Raw genomic sequence first — 20,236 nt, 5'->3', positions numbered from 1 at the left:
GCGGCGCCAGCGGCACGGGAGAGCCCCGGGACTCGTGTCCGCGGCGGGCGGGAGGCCGTCGGTGCCCCCGGGGCTCCCGGTGCTCCCGGGAGATGCTGCGGGGCCGGGGCCGCCCCGCCGCTCCCGCCATGGCGGGGCCGTGCCCGCCCCCCCGCCGGGCCCTTTTCCCGCGCTCCGCATTGCAGCGCGTCATCGGCCCGCGCCCCGCAGTGCAGCGCGTCATCGGCCCGCGCCGCCCCGGCGGTGACGTGGGAGGGACACATCAGGGCTCGGCTGGGCCGAAACGGCGAGCTCGGTGAGGCTGAACAAGGGGCTGGTCTCTGGCATCTGACAGTGCTGAGCTCCAGGATCCGGCGGGGCTGAGCGCGGGGGGCTGGGGAGCCCGGGAATGCAGTGGGTGCTGAGCACGGAGGCTGAGCCCTGAGGTGCTGAGCCGGGTGTGGGGACCCGCGGCCCAGGCTGTGGGGGCTGCGGTGAGGTGTGTGAGAGCCTCCCAGGTGGAGGCTCAGGAGGCCCTTTGCTTCCTCACCCAGTGCTCTGGGCTGCAGCTGTCTCGTGGTGATTCTTTGTGAGAGCCCTTGGTGCGTGAAGGAGTTTTCAGAGCAGCCCTGCATGGAAGGAGGGGGGTTTGGGGCAGTTCCCTTTCCTGGGCTCACGGTGGGAGCTGCAAAGGTGGCTGTGTGGAATGTCCACAGATGCTGTGCTTGGGATGCCTTGGGAATTGGAATGGAAATGATGCGTGGCACGTTTAAGTACAAGTGTGGAATTTAGCAAGTCCCCGTGTGAATGGAAAAGTGCATCCTTTACGTTCTGGCCTCTGATGAGACAAAATGCAGCTCAAAAGGGTTGTTTGGAGTTGTTCCACTCCTCAAATCCTGTGGTCGGGTCTGGGCCCCTAATGGCAAAAGAGACATTGAGGGGCTGGAGCGTGTGTAGGGAAGGGAAGGGAGCTGGGAAGGGGCTGGAGCAGCAGGAGCAGCTGAGGGAGGGGGGCTCAGCCTGGAGAAAAGGAGGCTCAGGGGGGACCTTCTGGCTCTGCAACCCCCTGACAGGAGGGGGGAGCCGGGGGGGGTCGGGCTCTGCTGCCAGGGAACAAGGGACAGGAGGAGAGGGAACGGCTCCAGCTGTGCCAGGGGAGGGTCAGGTTGGATATTGGGAAAATTTCTTCACTGAAAGAGTTGTCCAGCCCTGACACAGCTGCCCGGGGCAGTGGTGGAGTCCCCATCCCTGCAGGGATTTAAAAGCCATGTAGCTGTGGCACTTGCGGACACGGGTCAGTGGTGGCCTTGGCAGTGCTGGGGGATGGTTGGACTGGATCATCTCAGGGGGCTTTTCCAACCTGAGCAATTCTAGAGGTTCTTTGTGTGAGGCTGTTTTTCTGTTGCAGTACATCCACCTTCTCTGACTTTATGCACTATTTGTTTTGTAGGTTGGAACCACAACCCTCGAGCTTAGCCCAGAGCCATGGGTAGGACCTACTTTGTGGAGGAGGGGATCGGGCAGTACCTGTCTGAGCTCAGCGCGGCGGTGAAGCCTTATGTCACTGGGCTGCTGATAGGGCAGGTGAGTGTGGCGTGGCTGGTTCTGCTCCAGTCTCTCCTGGGAACTGGGAAACCCCTGTTCTTGGTGTCGCTCACGGTGTGTTTGCTCACGTGGATGTTGTGGACAGTGCTCCCCACAACGGGACTACGTCATCCGGGCTGTCCGCACCCCTCCCAAGGACCAGCACACAGAGCAGAACATCCCTCCAAAACTGGCATCCCTGGATGAGGAGTGGATAACCACACACGCCAGCCAGGTGAGGAACTCACCCTCTGGGACAACAAAAGGGTGGGTGGAACAAAAGGGAAATGAGATGGTCACAGAGTATCTCATCACTTGTGTCCTCTCCAGCCTTTTTCTCCAAGTGAAAGAACCTCCCTCACCACGCTGGGCACAGATATTTTAAACCAGAAATACCTGTATTGGTTTCAGATTTTTTGATGAAAGGAGCCTTGAGAGCACTGAAGGGAGAACATTTGTGGGGTGTGTTCCTACACTGCAAAGGATCCTATGAGTGAACGCCAGCCTCACCTGTTTCTGCCTGCTTGTCTCCTTTTTGCTGAGTTGCAAGTTTTCTAGATCCCTGAGTCCTGCCAATAAACGTTCCTGTTCACGTTGCAGGTGTCCAGGATGCTCCCTGGGGGGTTGCTGGTTCTTGGTGTGTTTCTGATTGCGAGCCCAGAGCTGGCAAAGGACGGGCAGAACGCTCTGCGCAAGGTGAGCAGAACTCCTGCTGGGCAGGCAGCAGCATCTCTGCCTGGCTGAGGAATTCCCCATCACTGGCTTGAGTATATACTCGAGTATATTTTGTTGTTTTAAGTCAGAAAATAAAAATATAGGAAAAGCATCTTCAAGGTTTATATTAAACTAAATCCTTGTGACACAGGTGTTAGTGATGTTAGGTTTCCATATCTGAATGAATTGCTCAGATTAGAGATGTTTACAGTAGTGAAAAATTTATAATTCTTACTCATTTAAAAGAAATATCTTGTCTAGAATTAGTGTATTTGCCTTGGGTGTATGGGGTTAAATTTAAAACTGTCTGATAGACTCGAAATACATTTTTGTTACAATATGGGGTGTATAGTGTTACATTTAGTGTCCATTCTGAAGATGTATGTTCATTTTATCATTTTGGTGAGATAAGCATGCTGAGTGATTTACCCATGAGCAGGTTTGGTAGCCTGAGGTTCAGGACTCAATTCTGGCAGTTCAGTGCACTGGCACCTCAGTTGTGCTTACTGAAACGAGGAGCTGGCTAAAAAAAGGTGTGTCCAGTTGATCAGTGGCTGCTGAATTTAAATTAGTCGTTTGGTTTCTCTTAATCGGTAATTATTTTGCACAGCTGCCTTTCTTGATCCTTGATGGATAGGCAGAAAGCTGTAATTTTCCTGTAAGCAGAAAACCATACAGGTTGGATATGTGAATGTGTGTTACTTTGTTTGGTGTATAAGGAAGCTGAATTAAGATTTCACAAGCCACTTTCACTTTGGGAGAGGTTGCCTATGAATCCTTGTGGAACGTTCCTTTAACATGACATTTTGGTGACATATAAGCTGTGTTTCCTGCTGATACATAATTTTGATATCACTGGGACTTCAAACTTTTGTACAAGACTATGTTCCAGAAATTATAGCGTGTATTTTTGTGGAAAAGTCCCTAATATTTTTTGGTCTTCAGCTAATCTTCTCAGTGGAAAAGTCCCTGACTAAAAGAAGGCTCTGGAAACCTGCTGAGGAGGAGGTCTCAGACAGAGCAGCTCTTCAAATCTGCTCTGCTACAAAGAAGTATCCTTTATGAGCAAGGTTTACTGGATGAGGCTGCTACCCCTGACCTGTGTCATTACTGATTAGTGAGAAACTGGGAGGGGTGAGTTATCTGAGTTCAGACAGACAGAGATCAGATTGAAATTGTGAAGTTTTCTGGTAAGGCTGTCGACCCTTTTATCCTTGCAAAATTCCCATAATTTCTTACTGTTAGGGTTGTCTGTGTGGTGGCATCACATTATGCCTTCCCCAGTCAGTCTTGATTAGCATAAGTTGAAGAAAACATCTAAAATAGTGTTTAGCACCTTGATCTTGCTGTTACCAATGGTACTTCCATGGAATTAGGGAAGCAGCAGGCATTGGGATCAGTAGTAGTGCTGCAGAAAAGTACAGGGTCTGTTGGTGATGAGATAGTGCAAGGAGAGAAAGGAGGATCTTAGAGAGGCGAGAGAGACAAGGACAGATTACGAATTGGTGCCCTGGTGGTTCTCCCTGGCAGTACATTTTGATCTTAATTTACTTGTAAGAGCTGGGGCAGCATCACTGTGGTAGTTGGAGTTACAGGCAAATGTTTTTCCGCTTTTTTACACTCATGAAAGGTGAGAACTTCCTTGAGGGCATCACTTAGCTCCACAGGGAAGTTTAGTAAAGGACAAAGTTAATTGTGAGTTGCTCTTACTTCTTTTGCTTTTCACTGAATCTTTTTCTTTAAGTAGCAAAGAGTAGTTTGCAGAACCTACGACGTGCAAGATCCAAAGGTGAGCTCATCCTCCTGTGCCATGGGCAGCTTTTAGTGCATGGCAAGTAATATTCCAAAAATACATTGGCCTCTGAGTTATACAGTGCTTTGTGTAGATGCTTTATGGCTTTTTTTGTTTTCTCTGCTCTCAGAGTTCAGCTAAACCAGCAGATTGGAAATACCAGAGTTCTCTGTCTGCCTCCTGGCTGGCTTTGGGCTGCACAGTAAATGTTAATATTCACATTCCACTTCTTGCTACTTCCCCAAACCATGACCTGGAGAAGAATACCAAGGTAACTAGCTGCCTGCAGCAGTTACTGCACCAATTACTACAGTAATTACTCTGTTGAAAATGAAATGAGAGAAAAGATTTGAATAGTGCCATAGAGAAGTAGTACTAATCGGGGGAGAATATTTAGCAGTTATTCCTCTTGTAAATGTAATTCTTCTGCTGTGCTCAGTCAGAAGTTTCCGTGGCTCAAAATTACTTAACAATTGTCATGCGCAGTCCAAATAACGTCTCTGCTGCCTCACCTAGTGAAAGGTTACACCCAATTAGAGGAGGGCATGGGGTGCTTTTAGTATGAATTGACTTTCAGTAGCCTGCAACCCTTCCTAAAAACCTCAGATCCCTGGGGTGGCCCTTCAGTGTTTTGTAATTCTTGTTTCTTAATGGCTGTGTTCTGAACATGGTGGGTCTAAGAGTTACCTTTGGGGAAAAAACATAGAGACTGTTTTTTCACAGACTTTAAAACTCCCTTGGAGTAACTGTTGAAACATGTATTTCTGTAATATTCAGTGTGATGCTGCCCAACCCTTTAGTGAAATTCTCTTTCCTCTTTCTGATGAGATTTTTGTGTTTTCACTTACTTCAAAGAACGGGTTAAACCGGTGGTCGAGGCAGATAGAAGACAGTGTTTTCCTCATCAATGGGCAAGTTAAAGATGATGATACAGAGCTACTGGAAGGGCAGGTGAGTCCCAAACAACAAGGAATTGAGCTCTAATAGGTGTGTTTTTGGAACCTCCAGTGTGATGAAGCATTGACTGAGACACCTTCCATACAGTATTTGTTGATCTAATTGACCTGTTCCAGGTCACTGATACTCAGGACTGCTTGTGTTCTTTGCTGCAGGTTCCATGTTCTTCCTCTGGCAACTTGCACACAATAACTATATGTGAAGTCTGACTAAAATGTTGCTATTAAAGAACATGAGTCAGGTGTGAATGTAGGTGATGAGGTTTCAAAGACCTGCATCTGTCTGAATGTTTATCGAAGAGTGGAAGCACCTTGGTTGGCTGATGCATCCATCTCTCCTTTTAGTTTTGTGATTATATTCTCATGGCTGGTTTCTATGTGGCATTTTTCTCTCTTGAAGGCTATAAACTAGGGCACATTTTATGCCATAGTGAGGAGACTTGATTCAGTGGCGTTCTTTCCAGTTTCATGACACAAAGAATTTTTTTTCCCCTCAGAAAAAGTCAAGAGGAAATACTCAGTCCAGCACTCAGTTCTCTGATGTCAAGGTGCTGACACAGCTGGTAAGCGTTTAGTGGTTTGCAAAGCATAACCTTGCTGTTAGATTATAAAATAGAATAAAAACTAAAAAAACATTCTGAATTATTGTCCAGAAATCCAGCTTACTTATTCATAAGACTGTTTTTGCTCCTGAGGATAGTGTTTGATATGATCCTGCTGTTTGCTGACAGACCTGCATATTTCATGCCTTTAGAAATTCTCGTGGTGTGAAAACCACGTTGTCAGTGAGTTGCATAACTTGGAAAGACTGGAAAACAGGTTATGGAAAAAGAAGTCCTTCAAACTAATTCATTTGGTAGTAGGATACCTGTATGTACCTGTGTACATTGATTTCAGGGTGACTTTGCATCTGAAGTTCACAGTTGCCCCACATTTCAACTTGCCTTGGCCACCTGGGACATTCATTTGGATGCTTTTGTCAGAAGCTGTCACCAGCTCTGGGTTAGGGCACAGATCCTGTGAGCTGGATCATCGTGTGGAGCTCCTGGGTCTGTGTCAGGGGTTTCCTCTGTGCCAGAGATCGTGATGAGCCCTGAATTTGGTGCCCCAGCCTGGGTCCTGAAGCCCAAATGTGTCCAGGCATTACTTTGTAGGCATCTTTGCACAGCACAGGCCATCCTGTTTCATCAGGTAGTTCCTGGATTCTCTTCAGTTTTGTTCAGAAAAACTTCTAGAAATTTGTAAGATGCCATTTTAGAGGTTTGTTGAGTATCTCAGCTTCTTGTGTTGTTTCTCTGTTGTTCCTGTGTATTGTGCTCAGGTTAATTGCCTCAGGGAACGGAGAACTTGATTTGGGCAGGAGTAGTTGGTGCAGTGGGTGTGGGAGTTGTGCATCCCTGTGTTTCCAGGTGTTGGCCCAGAGTGCTGCCTGCAGGCACACACTGTTGTGGTAATTAGGGGGAGCATTGCTGGGCAACAGTTCGATGCAGTTCTAAATGTGGCCACGTGCATAATTTAGTACTGACTGATGGGGTGACTCCCAGGGCACCCTGGGTTACACTGACTACACAGTAAACATTAAAACCTCATTGCTGAAAAAAGAAAGGCTTAAAAAGTTTTATGGATTACAATACTGGAAAGTTTTAGAAGGCTTGTACGCACAAATCCTTGAAACATCTGGGAAAATAAATACATTTTCCATAACACAAAAGAGACTTGGAGTCTTACCTAAACAAACTAAAAGATAAAGTAAAATTAGAGTTATAAATTATAAAGGGAAACGGGTTGTACGTGAACATCTGAAGGTGTGCTATTAATTTCCTAGTGCTGTTCTGTGTTGCTGGTGGTGCAGGTGCCTTGGTGAGCAGATAAAGCTGAAATGTTTGCTTTTCAGTGCCAGGGTTCCAGTCACAGATCGACAGCCACAGTGCAGGTGTGCAGTGGTTCCATAAACCTCAGGGGGGCTGTGAAATGCAGAGCCTACATCCATAACAACAAGCCAAGGGTTAAAGAAGCCATTCAGGTACTGAAAAGGGGGTTAGTTCAGCACAAACACTTCTCTGAAATACGTGGAATTTGCCATGCTGGTTTTTCTTTGCCAGAATAGTTGATAGCAAAGGGGTCAAAATGTTCGTCCCCTTGCACGTTATTGTGTCAATGCCTTGTGATTATTTTTGTTTGGTTTTAGTGCTAATTGTCTAGAAGTTGACAGATCTTATCCTAAAATTCCTAAACCTTTCCTCAACTTTTCATTTTTGTTTTGTTGCTTTCTTTCTGGATATTAATTCTTTTGATGTTAGCTTCTCTTTATTGAGCTTTGAAAATTCACATTAGTTCTGATTTTCTGGGAAAAACTATTCTTTCACCATGGGTTTAAGCCTATGAGGGACTGGGGTTATTTCTTACTAGTCAAAATTTGCAAATGGCTTTTGTATTACTGATAATTATATTTATATTACTGATGATTTCACTCTGTCCTTGCAGGCTTTGAAAAGGGACATAATAAACACATTGAGTGATAGGTGTGAAATACTGTTTGAAGATCTGATTTTAAATGAAGGACCTCAGAAAAAAAGTAAGAAAAATAAAACCCCCAGCAACTTATATTTGCAGTGAATTTTGGTTGTTGTGGAAAATTCTGCTGGTATAGTGAAGATCCAGTGTGGTTAGAGCAGAATAAAAAGCAAAAGGCACAATTTCTGCTTGGCAGCCTTGACTTTTACCTAAATCTGGAGAACCTGTATCAAGTTCAGATGTGTCCTTTGGCATCACAGCTCTCACCCCATGTTTGTATTCAGGTCTTGTGACCACAAAAGACAGTTTCACCTTCTTTCTCACTGATTGGAAATATTGTGATTTTTGAAACTTCCACAGTTGAAATTCCTGTCCCCGAAGTTCCAACTGCAACTTGCACATTTTAGATTTTTATTTTTGAAATCACTGTATGGCATTCCCATATAATATTGCAGGATGTTAAAACTTGGTAGGATTAAAAGAAACAGCTGGGCATGGCTTTGCATGTTTTTCTGTCACCTGTGTTACAAGTGTTACTGGACAGGAGCCCTGAAATTCAGGACTTCATCTCTGTTAAATTAAATTGGCATTGTATATGATAATTATGGTATAAAGAAGTATCCTGATTTCTTTTTTTTAACTATACAAATATATCATTTGTGTTGTCTCTGCCCCCTGAACTTATTGCTCTGCACCAAATACTATTTTACAGATTTGTGTCTTTTATAGGAGTGGATCTTATTTCAGCACCATAACTAATTGCTGGGTTGCATTAACTTGTCTTGAACAGAGCATCATGCAGGGACCTAAGTGTGGTGCAAATGGAAATAAAACTGCCTATCATGATTATATTGAAACCTGAGGAGGAGTGTGCTGGGACCAGATCTCTGCACTCCTGCTGGGGACTCTTTAAACTTCTTTAAGTTTAAAGGGCAGTGGTGTCAAGTTACCTCGTTGTTGTGTTTAAATAAAAAATTAGTGAATTGAAATAGCAGTTTGAGTATCTTAGGTGAAGGAAAGCCTTTTCCTTTGCATGTAGTTCTGAGTTTGCTCTTTAGGTGGCACCCGAACTTTGTGTCTGCAATCCTGTATTGAAATCCTTACCTGCAGGCTCTCCCAGAGTTCTGCTGGTCATTCCAAACAGGAGAAAAGCTCTACTTGAAATTTTATGGTCTGTTTTAGAGCTCTGTTGGATACTTCTGGAGAGACTAATAATGTAAGTTATATAACTAATAATAAATCAATATCACAGCAGCCAAAACTTCCACAAAACAGCAACAGCTAAACAAGCCATGCCTGAAATCAGGATTTTTACATGGAGGCCTTGAGCAGTTCTTTTGCAATAGTTTTATTTTATGGCCAGGGATCAAGGAGGAATCTTATCATAACTGGCATGGTATTTTTCCCCCTTTCCTTGTAGGTTTTGAGAGGGAATACCATGTCCTGCCTCAGAGACTCTTTGTCCCCGTGCCTGGGTCCAGTGTGATGCTCAGCGACTACAAGTTCGGCGACGAGGCCGCTGGAGAAATCCAGGAGCGGTTTGTGGAGCTGTTGGATCAGGCTGTGCAAGCTGAAGAAATCCACATAGCAGAGGGGATCAGCACAGGTGAGGGGCTGACAACCAGGACAGGCTGGATCATTTCTTAGGAAAACCTTGACTGATGGCATAGGCCAGTTTTATCCAGATGTGGATATGCCCAAATTCAGCTTGCTTCATAAGAGCTCTAAGGGTTTATATCTAATAACAAATTTGTGGCAAATAGTAACTTTCTTGCAGTTTCTGTGTTTCTTGTAACAGACTTTTGTTTCTCAAGTATTTTTTCCCTTTTCACTGCATTGTCTGTGCACTCAGGGCTGCAGCCCATGAACTGCAGGAGGTGCATAAAGAGATGGTCCAACAAGGTTACTCTGCACATGAGTTAGGGATGATCCTATATTGACAAATAAACTGTAAGAAAAACCTGTAAAGCTTTATTTTCTTTATATTAATATATATATTTACTCTTTCAGTAGTCCAGTTTTTTTAGAGCTGGATAGTTCTGATACTGCTTAAAATAAGTTAGAAGAAGAAGCTGAATGATTTAGTCAAATCTACTATTTCTTCCCTACAGAATTAAAAAATGCTTTAAAAATCTATTGCAAAAAATACAAATACTCTGTGTCCTTCAGGAAATTTTCATGCTAAATCTGACTTTTTTTTAAAAAAAGTTTCTTTGTTCTGAGTGTTTTATAACAAATGCAGTACCCAAACCTGAAGATACGTGATTCACCCAAAACGAAAAGAAAATTGAGAGGGCTTTTCATTTTCTGCTGAATGTCTTACAAGTTTATGTTCTGATTATGAGATTGTTATATTCCCTTTAACAGATACTTTGCTATAATCTAGTCACTGACTTCCTTTTTCTGAATATTTCTGGTTTATATCATTCCCTGTTGGCTTTTTTTTTTTTCCCCCGTGTGATGTTGATTTTAATGTAGAAGTGAAACCTGATGTTGAAATGCATCCTGTGATCTCATGGAAGAGATTTTTCTCCCTTTTTTCTCTTCCATCAGCACGAATACGAACTGCAGGTTACAGTTTTATAATTTAAATTTAAAAAGAATGGCATCAATTCTCATATAAGGGCTCAGAATACTTTTTTGTTGGTATTTAGGACAAAAACTGGGAAGTGCAGCCATGACTTGCTGTGCAGGGTGAGCTGTGAGTATTGATATTCTCCTTGACCCACTTGTGTACTTGGAGGGGTTTTTGAGTTTCTTAATGTCAGAGCTCACCCTAAATTCTTTTTATCTTTCTAAATGAATCAGTTCCTCCCCAGGGCTTTAACTAAACCTGTCAGCTGTGAACTGACTCATTATATGGAGAAGCAAGAGGTGTCCACAGCTCAGGGACCTCAAGGAAAACAGGAAAGCCAATAAAAATCTCTCTGGCATTATTAGAGTAACTTTAATACTCTTACAGCTAATTACTCCCGAGCTTTAGGGAATCAGTGGAACTTAGGGAAGCAAATTAGTATTGTAGCAGTGGCTGTAGGCGTGGGAGGGAGAGAGGAGATGATTCAGTTGAGCTTTATTGTGTGATCTGGAGGTGAGAAGAAAACCCCTTTGCACTGACAGCAGTGCCTCCCAAAGGTTGCTGCCAACATTGTGTGTGTGAAAGGATGGCCACAAAATGAGCTTGGGTGCTCCTGTAGCTTGCTGGGTGTAGAGTCTGGGGGGGGATTTATGTTCTTTAACTTAAAAAAAAAGACAAATTTAAAATTAATTTAATTACTAAATTAAAGTAAGTGCTTATTTTCTTTAGGGGGGGAAAAAACCCAACCCACAAATTAAAGTAAGTGCATAGGAGAGAAGAAGGAAAACCATACAAACAGGATTTTAGGAAAACCTGGCCTTGTCCTGGAGAACAGCATAAAGATTGTCCATAGAATGGGATCTGTTCATTCTGATAATTACTGATGTGGCATCATTAACTTGTGGTTTATTAAAATCATAGTGTATTTATACACTTCTATTCCACCAGAAGGGTCATTTTAGAAATGAGACCTATTAACTGCATAAGAAAAGTGTTCTGCATTCTAAGAGAAGACATTTTGTTAAGCAATTTGATTTTTGTGTGGTTGCCTTGGTATGAAGTGTCCAAGTATTACTGTGACCAGGTTTTTGTGGCATAACAGCAGTTGGGGGTTTCCCTTGTGTGGAGGCTTTTCCAGTTCTGATTTGGGCATCGTATGGTGGTTCTCTACTAATAATAGCCAATATTCAGTTGTTGGTTTGTCACCAGCCTTTCTATTTGAATCACAATTCCTGTGGTCTGAGGCACCAACCTTGAATTAACTGGCAGTGCTCTCTGTGGTGAGGGTCTGGGGAAAGTTTGCTGATATAAAGAACTGTCTAAAATTCAAGAGCAGGCTTTCGAAATAATTTTATTTTTGCTCTTTAAAATATGCTCTTGAGAAGAAAAGGATCTACCAGTATAGGCAAAAGATTTACTTTTTAAACAGCTTTTAGTCAAAACATAGGAAATTTTGAGAAGGTCACTTTTATGTGCTTACTGAGCTTGGCCTCTGCTGCTGTTTCCTCCGGTGTTATTCCCTTGATTCCTTGGACATCTCTCCAGTGAGGACACTACTGGGTCGTGCTTTAAAATTGTTATGTGGAAAATAGAGAGTAAAACCCAAGCTATTTATAAATGAGAGACATAAATAGCTCTAACACTGTAGTTTCAAGGTATTTAGTGCTTTAAAACAGGCAGCTGAAAGCTCTGCATTTCTGATTGGCTTTACTAAATCCCTGCCCCTGCTCGGTGCAGCGGGTGGGGATGGACAGGAATAAGCCTTCAGCAGTGGTAATCACCTCCCCACCTTCGTTAGGGAACTGAAGACTTAATGAAGAATTGAGGATTCATAGAATTGCTGCTGGAAAACACCTGCTATTAAAACTTCGTATGAATTGTGCTACAGCTGCTACACGTGCGTGTCCTTCCAGAAATGCCTTTGGGAACTAAATAGCTCAAGGCTGGTTCTTTTTCTTTTTCCCTTTTTTTTTTGGGTGTATTTTCCCCTCTGAGGAATGTGCAGCTGCCTTGATGTGCAGCTTCCAAAGGTGCCTTCAGAAAAGCCCAGCAGTTCTTAGGAAGGCACGAAGAAACATGAAGTTAGAGGGCACAGACCATCCTACCTGCTCATCACACCCAAAGCAGAAAGGAACCTACTGGATCTGGGTGACCCCAGAAATACTTAGTTTATCCCAAAGTGGTATGTTTTAGGGAATTCAGAACTGGACAGAATGCGGTGCTCACACTGTGCTAGTTAAGATACTTACTAAAAAGCTGTATTGCAACAGTTAATAATTCCTCTAGCTGAACATTTCTGCTCGTATTTTAGACAGTCCTTGGCACAGAAAAAATAATGATGAAACCACTCATTGATGAAACCTCATTAAGGACCAGTGGGATTCAGTGATATTTGATAATTTCTCTTCAAAACAGCACACTTTGAAATGTTTTGAAATGCACTGAACTGTTGTGTTGATGTTTTGATTTTACATGTACGTGCAGCTTACACAGAGATCTCCAACCTATGTTTTGCTTAATATATGGACATGTATGTGTCTGGATATCTGTATATCTCAATATCTTATGAAGTTTCATATCAGACAGTTATTAATTGCTCTGCTGCAGCACATCCTATACAAATTCAGTGGGTTTAGGGATAAAAATGGCTAAAGCAGATCCTAAAAGTCTAGTTTGCTTCGCTGTAACAGGTCTTGTCTAGGTTAACTTGAGAAGATTTTGAAGACAATTGTCCTCATGAGTCATCTGAGATGACAGAAACAACCTTTCTGATCACATCTAGGTTATACATTTCCACTACAGCTAATGATAGAGAAAGTATTTTGTTAATCATTTGCATATGAATCATACAAAGGATGTGTCTTATTACTCAAGTATGTAACCTGTAATTTATTGCTGATGGACAACCCCACTGGGTGGTTTCCCCTCCTGGGAAACAGGAGCTCTGTTTTTATTTAGATCAGTGTTCCATGGACTCCTCAAACTTGGTATCTAGTACTGCTGGGGGGATTTCTTTGTCTTCTGGACAATCCCTTAGGCTCATTCTCTTATCTCAGTGTGCCTGTTCTGTTCTTCCCAGAGACCCTCAGCTCTCACTGCAACAGCACAAACACTTTCTCTGGCTGGTTGCTTGTCCAGAAGTTGTCTGCAGTCATAGCTACTGAACTGTAATCCAAACTTTTGACAGGTGATGCCTTAGCAAACCCTCCTGGGAATGGGAATGCAAACTGAAGGCCTTTGGCCCACCACCATCGAGTAACCTTAGCACTGAGCTGGGATTCCATGCTGGCTCTGGGTGGCACAAACAGTTCAGGGGGAGGACTGGAGATTATTGCCCTTCTTTCTCTCCTCCCTGTCTCTAGCAAGCTGGGGATAGCCAAGTGGTGAGGGAAATCTTGGGGAAGGAAATAGATACAGGTTTGAATCCCATCTGTCTGGAAATAGATTCAAGCTCTCTCACATCCTGGCTGAGCAGACTAAGGATTTAGTAATCACTCCAAAGAAGAATGAGGCCTCTATGCCTGCTCAGAAAGGGTGTTTTTATGGGATCTTCAACAAGAAGTTTCTGTGGTTTGAAGAAATGCATTGATGGCTGTTGGGTAGGGAGGTGATGCTGGGCTCATCCTTGTGGCAGTGGGTTGGCACATGGCCTGAGCTCAGGGCAGATGGCTCTGAAAGGAAACTCTGATCCTGGAAAGTGGTTAATGGTAAATTTTGGTGGTTCCCCCTCAGAGCAGTCAAATTCTCCCCATGCTATGCAAATATGGTTGGGTATGTTACCATGGAAGCAGGGTGTGGAAGATGAGTTTCAGAAGAGGAACTCCTCCCCAAATGTACTTTGTCTCTTTAGTTTTACTCTCACACCCATATAGAACAATTTAGCACTGTGTTGTTGCTAATGTACTGCTTCAGTAAACTGCTTTTTGTACCATAAATGTAGTTGATGTGAAGTTGTTGGGCCTTTTGCATTAGTTCATTGTAAAACACAACTGATAGTTTTCCCCCTGGTATTTACTTCTTCCCTTGATTTCCATGCAGTTGATATTTGTCCAGTTCCTGACAACCTGGAGGACACACAACAGGCACAGCTGACAAAAGCAACGTTGCTGTTGAAGGTTCAACAAAATATGGGTATGTTGCTTCCCAGATTTTTGCTGTGGCAATGCCAAACTCACAGTGGGCCCTTTGTGTTTGCTCCCACAGCATCCCAATTTTCAGCCTCAGTAATTCAGCCACAGAACCCTCCTTTTCAATGCAACTTCTCCACCATACTCCCTTGTCCAGCCCCCATATATGTCTGCACTCAGTACAGTTCTCTTGGCTGAAAGTCTTCCAGTGTTAAAATACAGTTACACTTTAGTCAACAAAGCAGTAACTTCTGCTTTCTATTTATTCTTAGAAGTAGAACATGGTAACTGGAAGATTAAATGTGTGTTTGATGTAGATATATAAATATCTTTCCTTAAATCATTACTCAGGTGTTTTGGGGTTTTCTTGTGTGTCTTCTCAGCTGCATCAGTAATGAGCAAGTTAGTCAACAGGGAAATGACTGTTGTGCTACAGAGACCTACAGAGTACATGTAGTGCTGCACAGAAAAGAAAAAAATTAATACCTTTTGTTTCTTAAACTTTCAGTTATTTTTTCCCAGTTTGATTCCTAGAATGGAGTCAGTGCATTATTTTATGGCCAAGGTACTACAGAAGTGTGCAGCCAGCTGGATCTCTGGGAGGGTCCTACTCTGATTGGAAGTGTCATGTGGAGCTTTTATAATTTATTTATCCAACACTGTGGCTTTACATTGAGGCTTAATGGTGTTAGGTGGCTCACAGAATGTCCTGAGTGGGAAGGGCCCCACAGGACCGTCCAGTCCAACTCCTGGCCCTGCACAGACACCCCAACAATCCCACCCTGTCCCTCAGAGCGTTGTCCAAACCCTCCTGGAGCTCTGGCAGCCTTGGGGCTGTGCCCACTGCCCTGGGGAGCCTGGGCAGTGCCAACCACCCTCTGGGGGAAGAACCTTTTCCTGATAAAAGCAGTTTTTGGGGTGACTCTTTGGTTTCTCCTCGGGCACATCCACCTGCCCCTGCCCTGCCCATGCTGCCCTTGGCCCCTCACTGCTGTGTTTCTCTGTTATTCCAGGTGTGGTGGTGGCAGCTGCTGTTGCAATCCTTGCATCCATCTTCTCTTTCAACTACTTCAGTGACTGAGCTGCAGCCCCTGGAGCTCCATGGAAACGTTGGCCATTTCCAAGCTGGAAACAGCTGGATTTAATGGATTGGTAATTCATTGTTGCCTAAATATCCCCAGGTAGATGTGCAATATCAGTGTAATGGTAGGCTCAGTTACCTTGTTCCAGCATGCACTTCATGTATCAAGTAGAATTATGCAGGTACAGAATCAAGTAGAAAGTGAATCAAGTTTACAAGAAACCAACCCTGTCGCTCCATATAAATGAATGATAATATTATTTTCTAGAAGGAGCCCTTAAAAAGAAATATGGAACCTTCATTTTCTTCCTGCTGGCTCCTTCAGTGCAAAATGCTGCTCCTGGTGTTTCTTAGGCTACTGATAAGACTAGTGTAGTTACCTGGTATGACAATTCCTGCTTTAATTTGCTAAGAGAAATCTCATTAAAATTAATTGGGGAAAAAATTAGATTTACTTTTAGGTAATACTGGTTAACTAGCATAAAAGATATACAAATAGTTTCTAGAATTTTCAAGACTAGACCAAGGCAGCCTGTAAATACCTTAGTTCAAGATCTGGAGAACTCAGAAATCAATAAATTTCTCTGTCCATCTCTTATTCAATCATTGTTCTCTTGGAATATTAACTATTTCAGCAACAGCTACATGTAGGCAGCCCATGCAAGTTGTCAAAATTATTGCTAATCAGGATTTTTAGACTATAAACAGAAATCTTTCCATTATAGGATATTTTCCAGGGTACACTGGGCTATAACAGGTTTACTTGCCATGAGGAGAGGTGAAGGAGGGAAGAATTCTAGGAAGGTTAATAAAGATAATTTGTAAATGAAATGTGATGTTTACTTGGACCTGAGCTACAACAGAAGAGAGTTCCAGATTTTAAGGCATTTTAATACCACTGCAAATACCTTTTCTTGTTTAAAGGCACTGGAACACAAAGAAAAAATAAACACTTTGGCTCTAAAGCGTAATCAAGGATGTACTGGGATACCTTTATTAAAGGCAGCTGTGAGAAAGGTGTCTTAACTGGTGTTGCCTCATCTGTGTATTCTGTTTTTACATGTTTGGGAAAAAGAGCTGCTTTTAGTGTTGTGAGTGTCCTTTGAAACACAGTGTTGACCTTTCGTGCTCAGTGTTGCTCAAGCAGGGCCTGCTGGAGGAAGGTGGATGTTGTAATGGGGGCACTGGGTTCAGCTCTGTGGGCTTTATAGGTGCATTTTATTCTGTGCCAGTGGGTGGAATCAAAAGCAAGATGGCATCATGCACAGCAGTTCCTCCAGGGGAGGCTGAGGGTTATCCAGAAAATGGGGTTAATTTTGTAACCTGCTTCAAAGCAGGGTTGGCTTAAAAATTGCTCTGCTAAAGTCTCTGTTAGAAGGAGGAGCAGGGGCATAATGAAAAGCAAAGAGTTTGTCTTTTGTCTCTTTTTTGGGGGGGGAGGGGTGGGATGAGGAGGTAGAATACAACACTTTGGAGGTAAAATATAAAATAGTTCTTCTGTAGTTGCCTGTTGCACACAACTCAGCCACAGAAGTGAAGTACAGCATCTGAGATGCTCAGTGTCTGACACCAGAGAAGAAAATGGTCATGGAACACTCATCCTGTGGTTCTTCTCCTTTAGTACTTGTGTAAAACATAAAGCTTGTTGGGATGTATAATTCCATGGGACCCCTAGCAGAGAACTCTGTTTTTCTTCCCCCCTGCAAGCTCACTCAGTGTTTAGTGAATGATCCTTTTCTCTATGGTCTTACTACAGATGGTCAAATTAACCCCCTAGCTTATAACTAACCGGGTATCAAGGAGCTGTGGAAGTCTGGTTTTCCAATTTGAACCTGGAAGAAAGCAAAGAAATTGCTTTTGATGGGATTTCTGCTTTCATACCAGAATAAGAATATGTGCAATAAGAAATTAATTTAACCCTGTCAAAGTAAAAATGAGTAATTTGACTTGTACCTACAGATTGAGCCTTCCAGTCATCCTGCCATGAGGAAACAGGGCATGTGGAAGAAAGCAAGTTCTTACTTGTCTGAGAATTACAGGACTAACCAAGAGGGGATTTCATGGTCTCATCCTTTTTTGTTGGCCATTGAGAACATAAGAAAATGAGGGCTTAGGAGAAATGAAAAGAGTGTGTGTAAGAGAAAAGGAACCTTTTAAAAGTCTCTTGGGTTACTGCATAACTCTAGCTCAGGTTTCATACAAGTTTATCCTTTTCCTATGCAATCCTGTGAAGCTTTTAGTCTGTGAAAACTGAGCTTTGTTAACTCGTGTGCAGCACTGGAAATCTGTTTTAATTTTAATATGTAAGAGTCCAGAGGAATGGTTTGGACTTCAACAGCTGAAAGTCTGGCTCTTCTAAGCATAGTTCTAAAATTGATGTTACAAAATAATTTTACAGAAGCCCTTATTTTCTGGGCTATGTGGCTTTCAAATGTAGTTTTGAAAAGCCTCAGTGGTCTGGGTCAATGAGGTTTATGGTCCCTCACATCTGAGGGCAGCATTTGATGTGGTGGGAACAGACAGGCTGGGGGGATTTGACCCCAGCTGGCAACTAAAGGACCACATGGGGCTCACTCCCCTCCTTGGGGCAGGGGGAGGAGGGTTGGGACAGAGGGACAACTTTTGGGTTGCCATGAGAACAGTTTAATAATTGAAATAAAGTAAAACATAATCATAGTAATGAGAAGGGACATAACAAAAAGAATACAACCCCAGAGAGACAAGGGATGCCCAAGGCAGTTGCTCACCACCCACTGCATCCAAAGCACAGCCTCCCTGTGCTGGATGCTGGGAAGAGGAATAACTCCCCCAGCTGACACTTGGATCTACCAGAGGTTTTGTCTGGGTTTGATCAGCAGTGACACCAGTGATAAGATGAATATTTGGGGACACTCAGGGTCTCTGTGCCTTTGAGTCTGAAGGAAGAGGAACCATAGCCCAGGGCAGCAGGGAAGTGCCCCCATGTGCTTTTTGAAGCATTTACTGTTTGTTACTCAAAAAGCCTTTGTACAGTAATAAATGTTTGAGTCAAGTCTTGCTTTTTGGTTTTTTTTTTTAAGTTTTTTTTTTTTTTTTTTTTTTTTTTTTCCCTGCAGAAACCTGGATAACTGCTGTGATCAGAGCTTTATTTGCAACTTCATTAGTCATGAGCTGCTGTTGAGGCCTGGTGCCACATGTGTTTGCTCTCTCTCTTTGTTTTTTGTTTGAAATTACAGGTTGAAGGAAATCCTGCTTAAGCATGCTTAATCCTTCTCTTAAACTGGAGTGTCAGCTTATTTCTTACAGTAGCTATGGGTCCAGTTTCTGTGGTGGGATTGGTGGTTTTTTTGCTTTCAGCCTAGTTTTCAGAGAAATGAAGTTTATGTTACAAGGCTGCTGATGTGCAGCCTAATGGCTTTTGAACCAAGTTGGATAAAGAGGGAAAGTTCTCAAGAACTTTAAGTTCCCACCACTTACATGGAGATTTTCTGGTGTGCAAAGGACAGAAATTTTTCACTAATCTTCTTTAAGACATGTCATAAAAAAATACAAGTGAAATATTGACCTGCTACCCAGGTAACTGGTTATTTTTGTGATGGACAGAGATAATTCATTATTTTCTACATAATCTTTTATAAGATCACTGGATTTCCATTATGCTGGGTGGATCTGCAAATGGTGGATCTGCAAATATTCTGAGCACTGCTCCAAGGGAAAAGCTTTATTCCACCTGGAGTTCCCTCAGAAAGACTTATGACACTCTCTCACTCAGCAATTTACAGCACGGAAATCATAACATTTTGAGAACATGTTGTTGGAATTCTTGGTGGAATAAAATCATGAACTGTTTTACAGATTATAAAAAAGATTGTACAAGAGCTGATAAAGGAACTTCATTTGTTAGCTTAGTGTACATGAGGTGAGGTTTCTAGAGCTCTGTTAAGACATCCATCCATTGCAAAAACAATATTAAAAGTAGAAAATCAGCGGCATTTTCATAGTTTCTGAAAATGCAACAAAAAAAGAGAAATAATCTTTAACTTTCTGATAATCCCAAATGTTATCAGCAAAACTGTGCTGTTGAGATCAAAAGTTACAGATACAGAGTCAAATTCAGCCTTCAGCTTTGCCAGTGTGCAAAAGCCATTGAAGTGTGTCCAATGCTTTGTTGTGTTCTGTCAGAACGAGAGGAGGGGTTTATAGTGAGTTTTCCCTCAGATTGTTAAATTGTAGTTCTCAGCAGCTTCCCTTTAACAAAACTCAAAACTTTGGGCTTAGGAAATGTCTAATGAGTGCTTACTAATATTTCACATATTTTAAGGCTAAGGTTGTGTACTACCAATATATTTCACACTTCCAATGGCAGGTCTCAAGGGCTGTTAAGCTTTATTCAGAGTTATTACATAAGCACAATATACTTTTTCAGATACTGCAGACATTTTAAACATTGCTGCTCAACCTGTGGAGCACCCATGAACTGAAAGGAGCTGATGCTGTGTCTGTGTTTGCTGTTGTGAGAGCAACACTTGTGCAGTGTTGTCACAGAAGTGACAACAAGAAGGGGGAGAAATTTATTTCTTTTTGTGAATATCGAATATTAAACGTGGAAGCATAAAATATTTAGGAATGCGAGGACTTTGGGCTGTTTGTCCTTCAAACTGCTTTTTCCTACCGAAGTTGGTAGAAGTGTATCTGAGGAGCCATAATCCAGGGCATGGACGTGGCTTTTTGTGTGCACAGAGGGATGGATCAGTCTGAAATGAAGGTCTTGTGCTTCTTGGAGACAGGCATGGGCCCTTAGTTTTTAATCCTTTTTACCTTCACATCTTAAAGATCACCAGCATTGTCTGCTGTTCTTCCTATTACTTATGGCATAGAGATAATTATGTGCAGGACTGCCAGTTGTGTGTGTTTGAAGTAAAATTCGTATCCTAA

At 42.7% G+C, this 20,236-nt stretch overlaps 1 protein-coding gene across 4 annotated transcripts; it reads left to right on the top strand.

The window, feature by feature from the left end:
- Position 1: 1 nt before the first annotated feature.
- On the top strand, positions 2-18,353 carry ODR4 (odr-4 GPCR localization factor homolog). 4 transcript variants are annotated; one of them, XM_064664066.1, is made up of 14 exons: positions 2-295; positions 1,430-1,563; positions 1,670-1,798; positions 2,164-2,259; positions 3,223-3,329; positions 4,030-4,066; positions 4,200-4,340; positions 4,925-5,020; positions 5,523-5,588; positions 6,920-7,048; positions 7,510-7,600; positions 8,960-9,145; positions 14,153-14,245; positions 15,255-18,353. In XM_064664066.1, exons 2-14 carry the CDS (start codon positions 1,465-1,467, stop codon positions 15,320-15,322), a joined length of 1,338 nt encoding a protein of 445 aa, XP_064520136.1. In that variant the 5' UTR covers positions 2-295; positions 1,430-1,464; the 3' UTR covers positions 15,323-18,353. The 4 variants fall into 4 exon arrangements, with proteins under 4 accessions (XP_064520136.1, XP_064520137.1, XP_064520134.1 ...); XM_064664064.1 differs by having other exon boundaries at positions 260-393; XM_064664065.1 differs by having other exon boundaries at positions 260-397.
- Positions 18,354-20,236: the final 1,883 nt, after the last annotated feature.

The sequence above is a fragment of the Pseudopipra pipra genome, chromosome 9, assembly GCF_036250125.1.
Source record: "Pseudopipra pipra isolate bDixPip1 chromosome 9, bDixPip1.hap1, whole genome shotgun sequence".
NCBI classification, from domain to species: Eukaryota; Metazoa; Chordata; class Aves; order Passeriformes; family Pipridae; genus Pseudopipra; species Pseudopipra pipra.
This window is presented reverse-complemented; position numbering and strand designations above follow the sequence as displayed.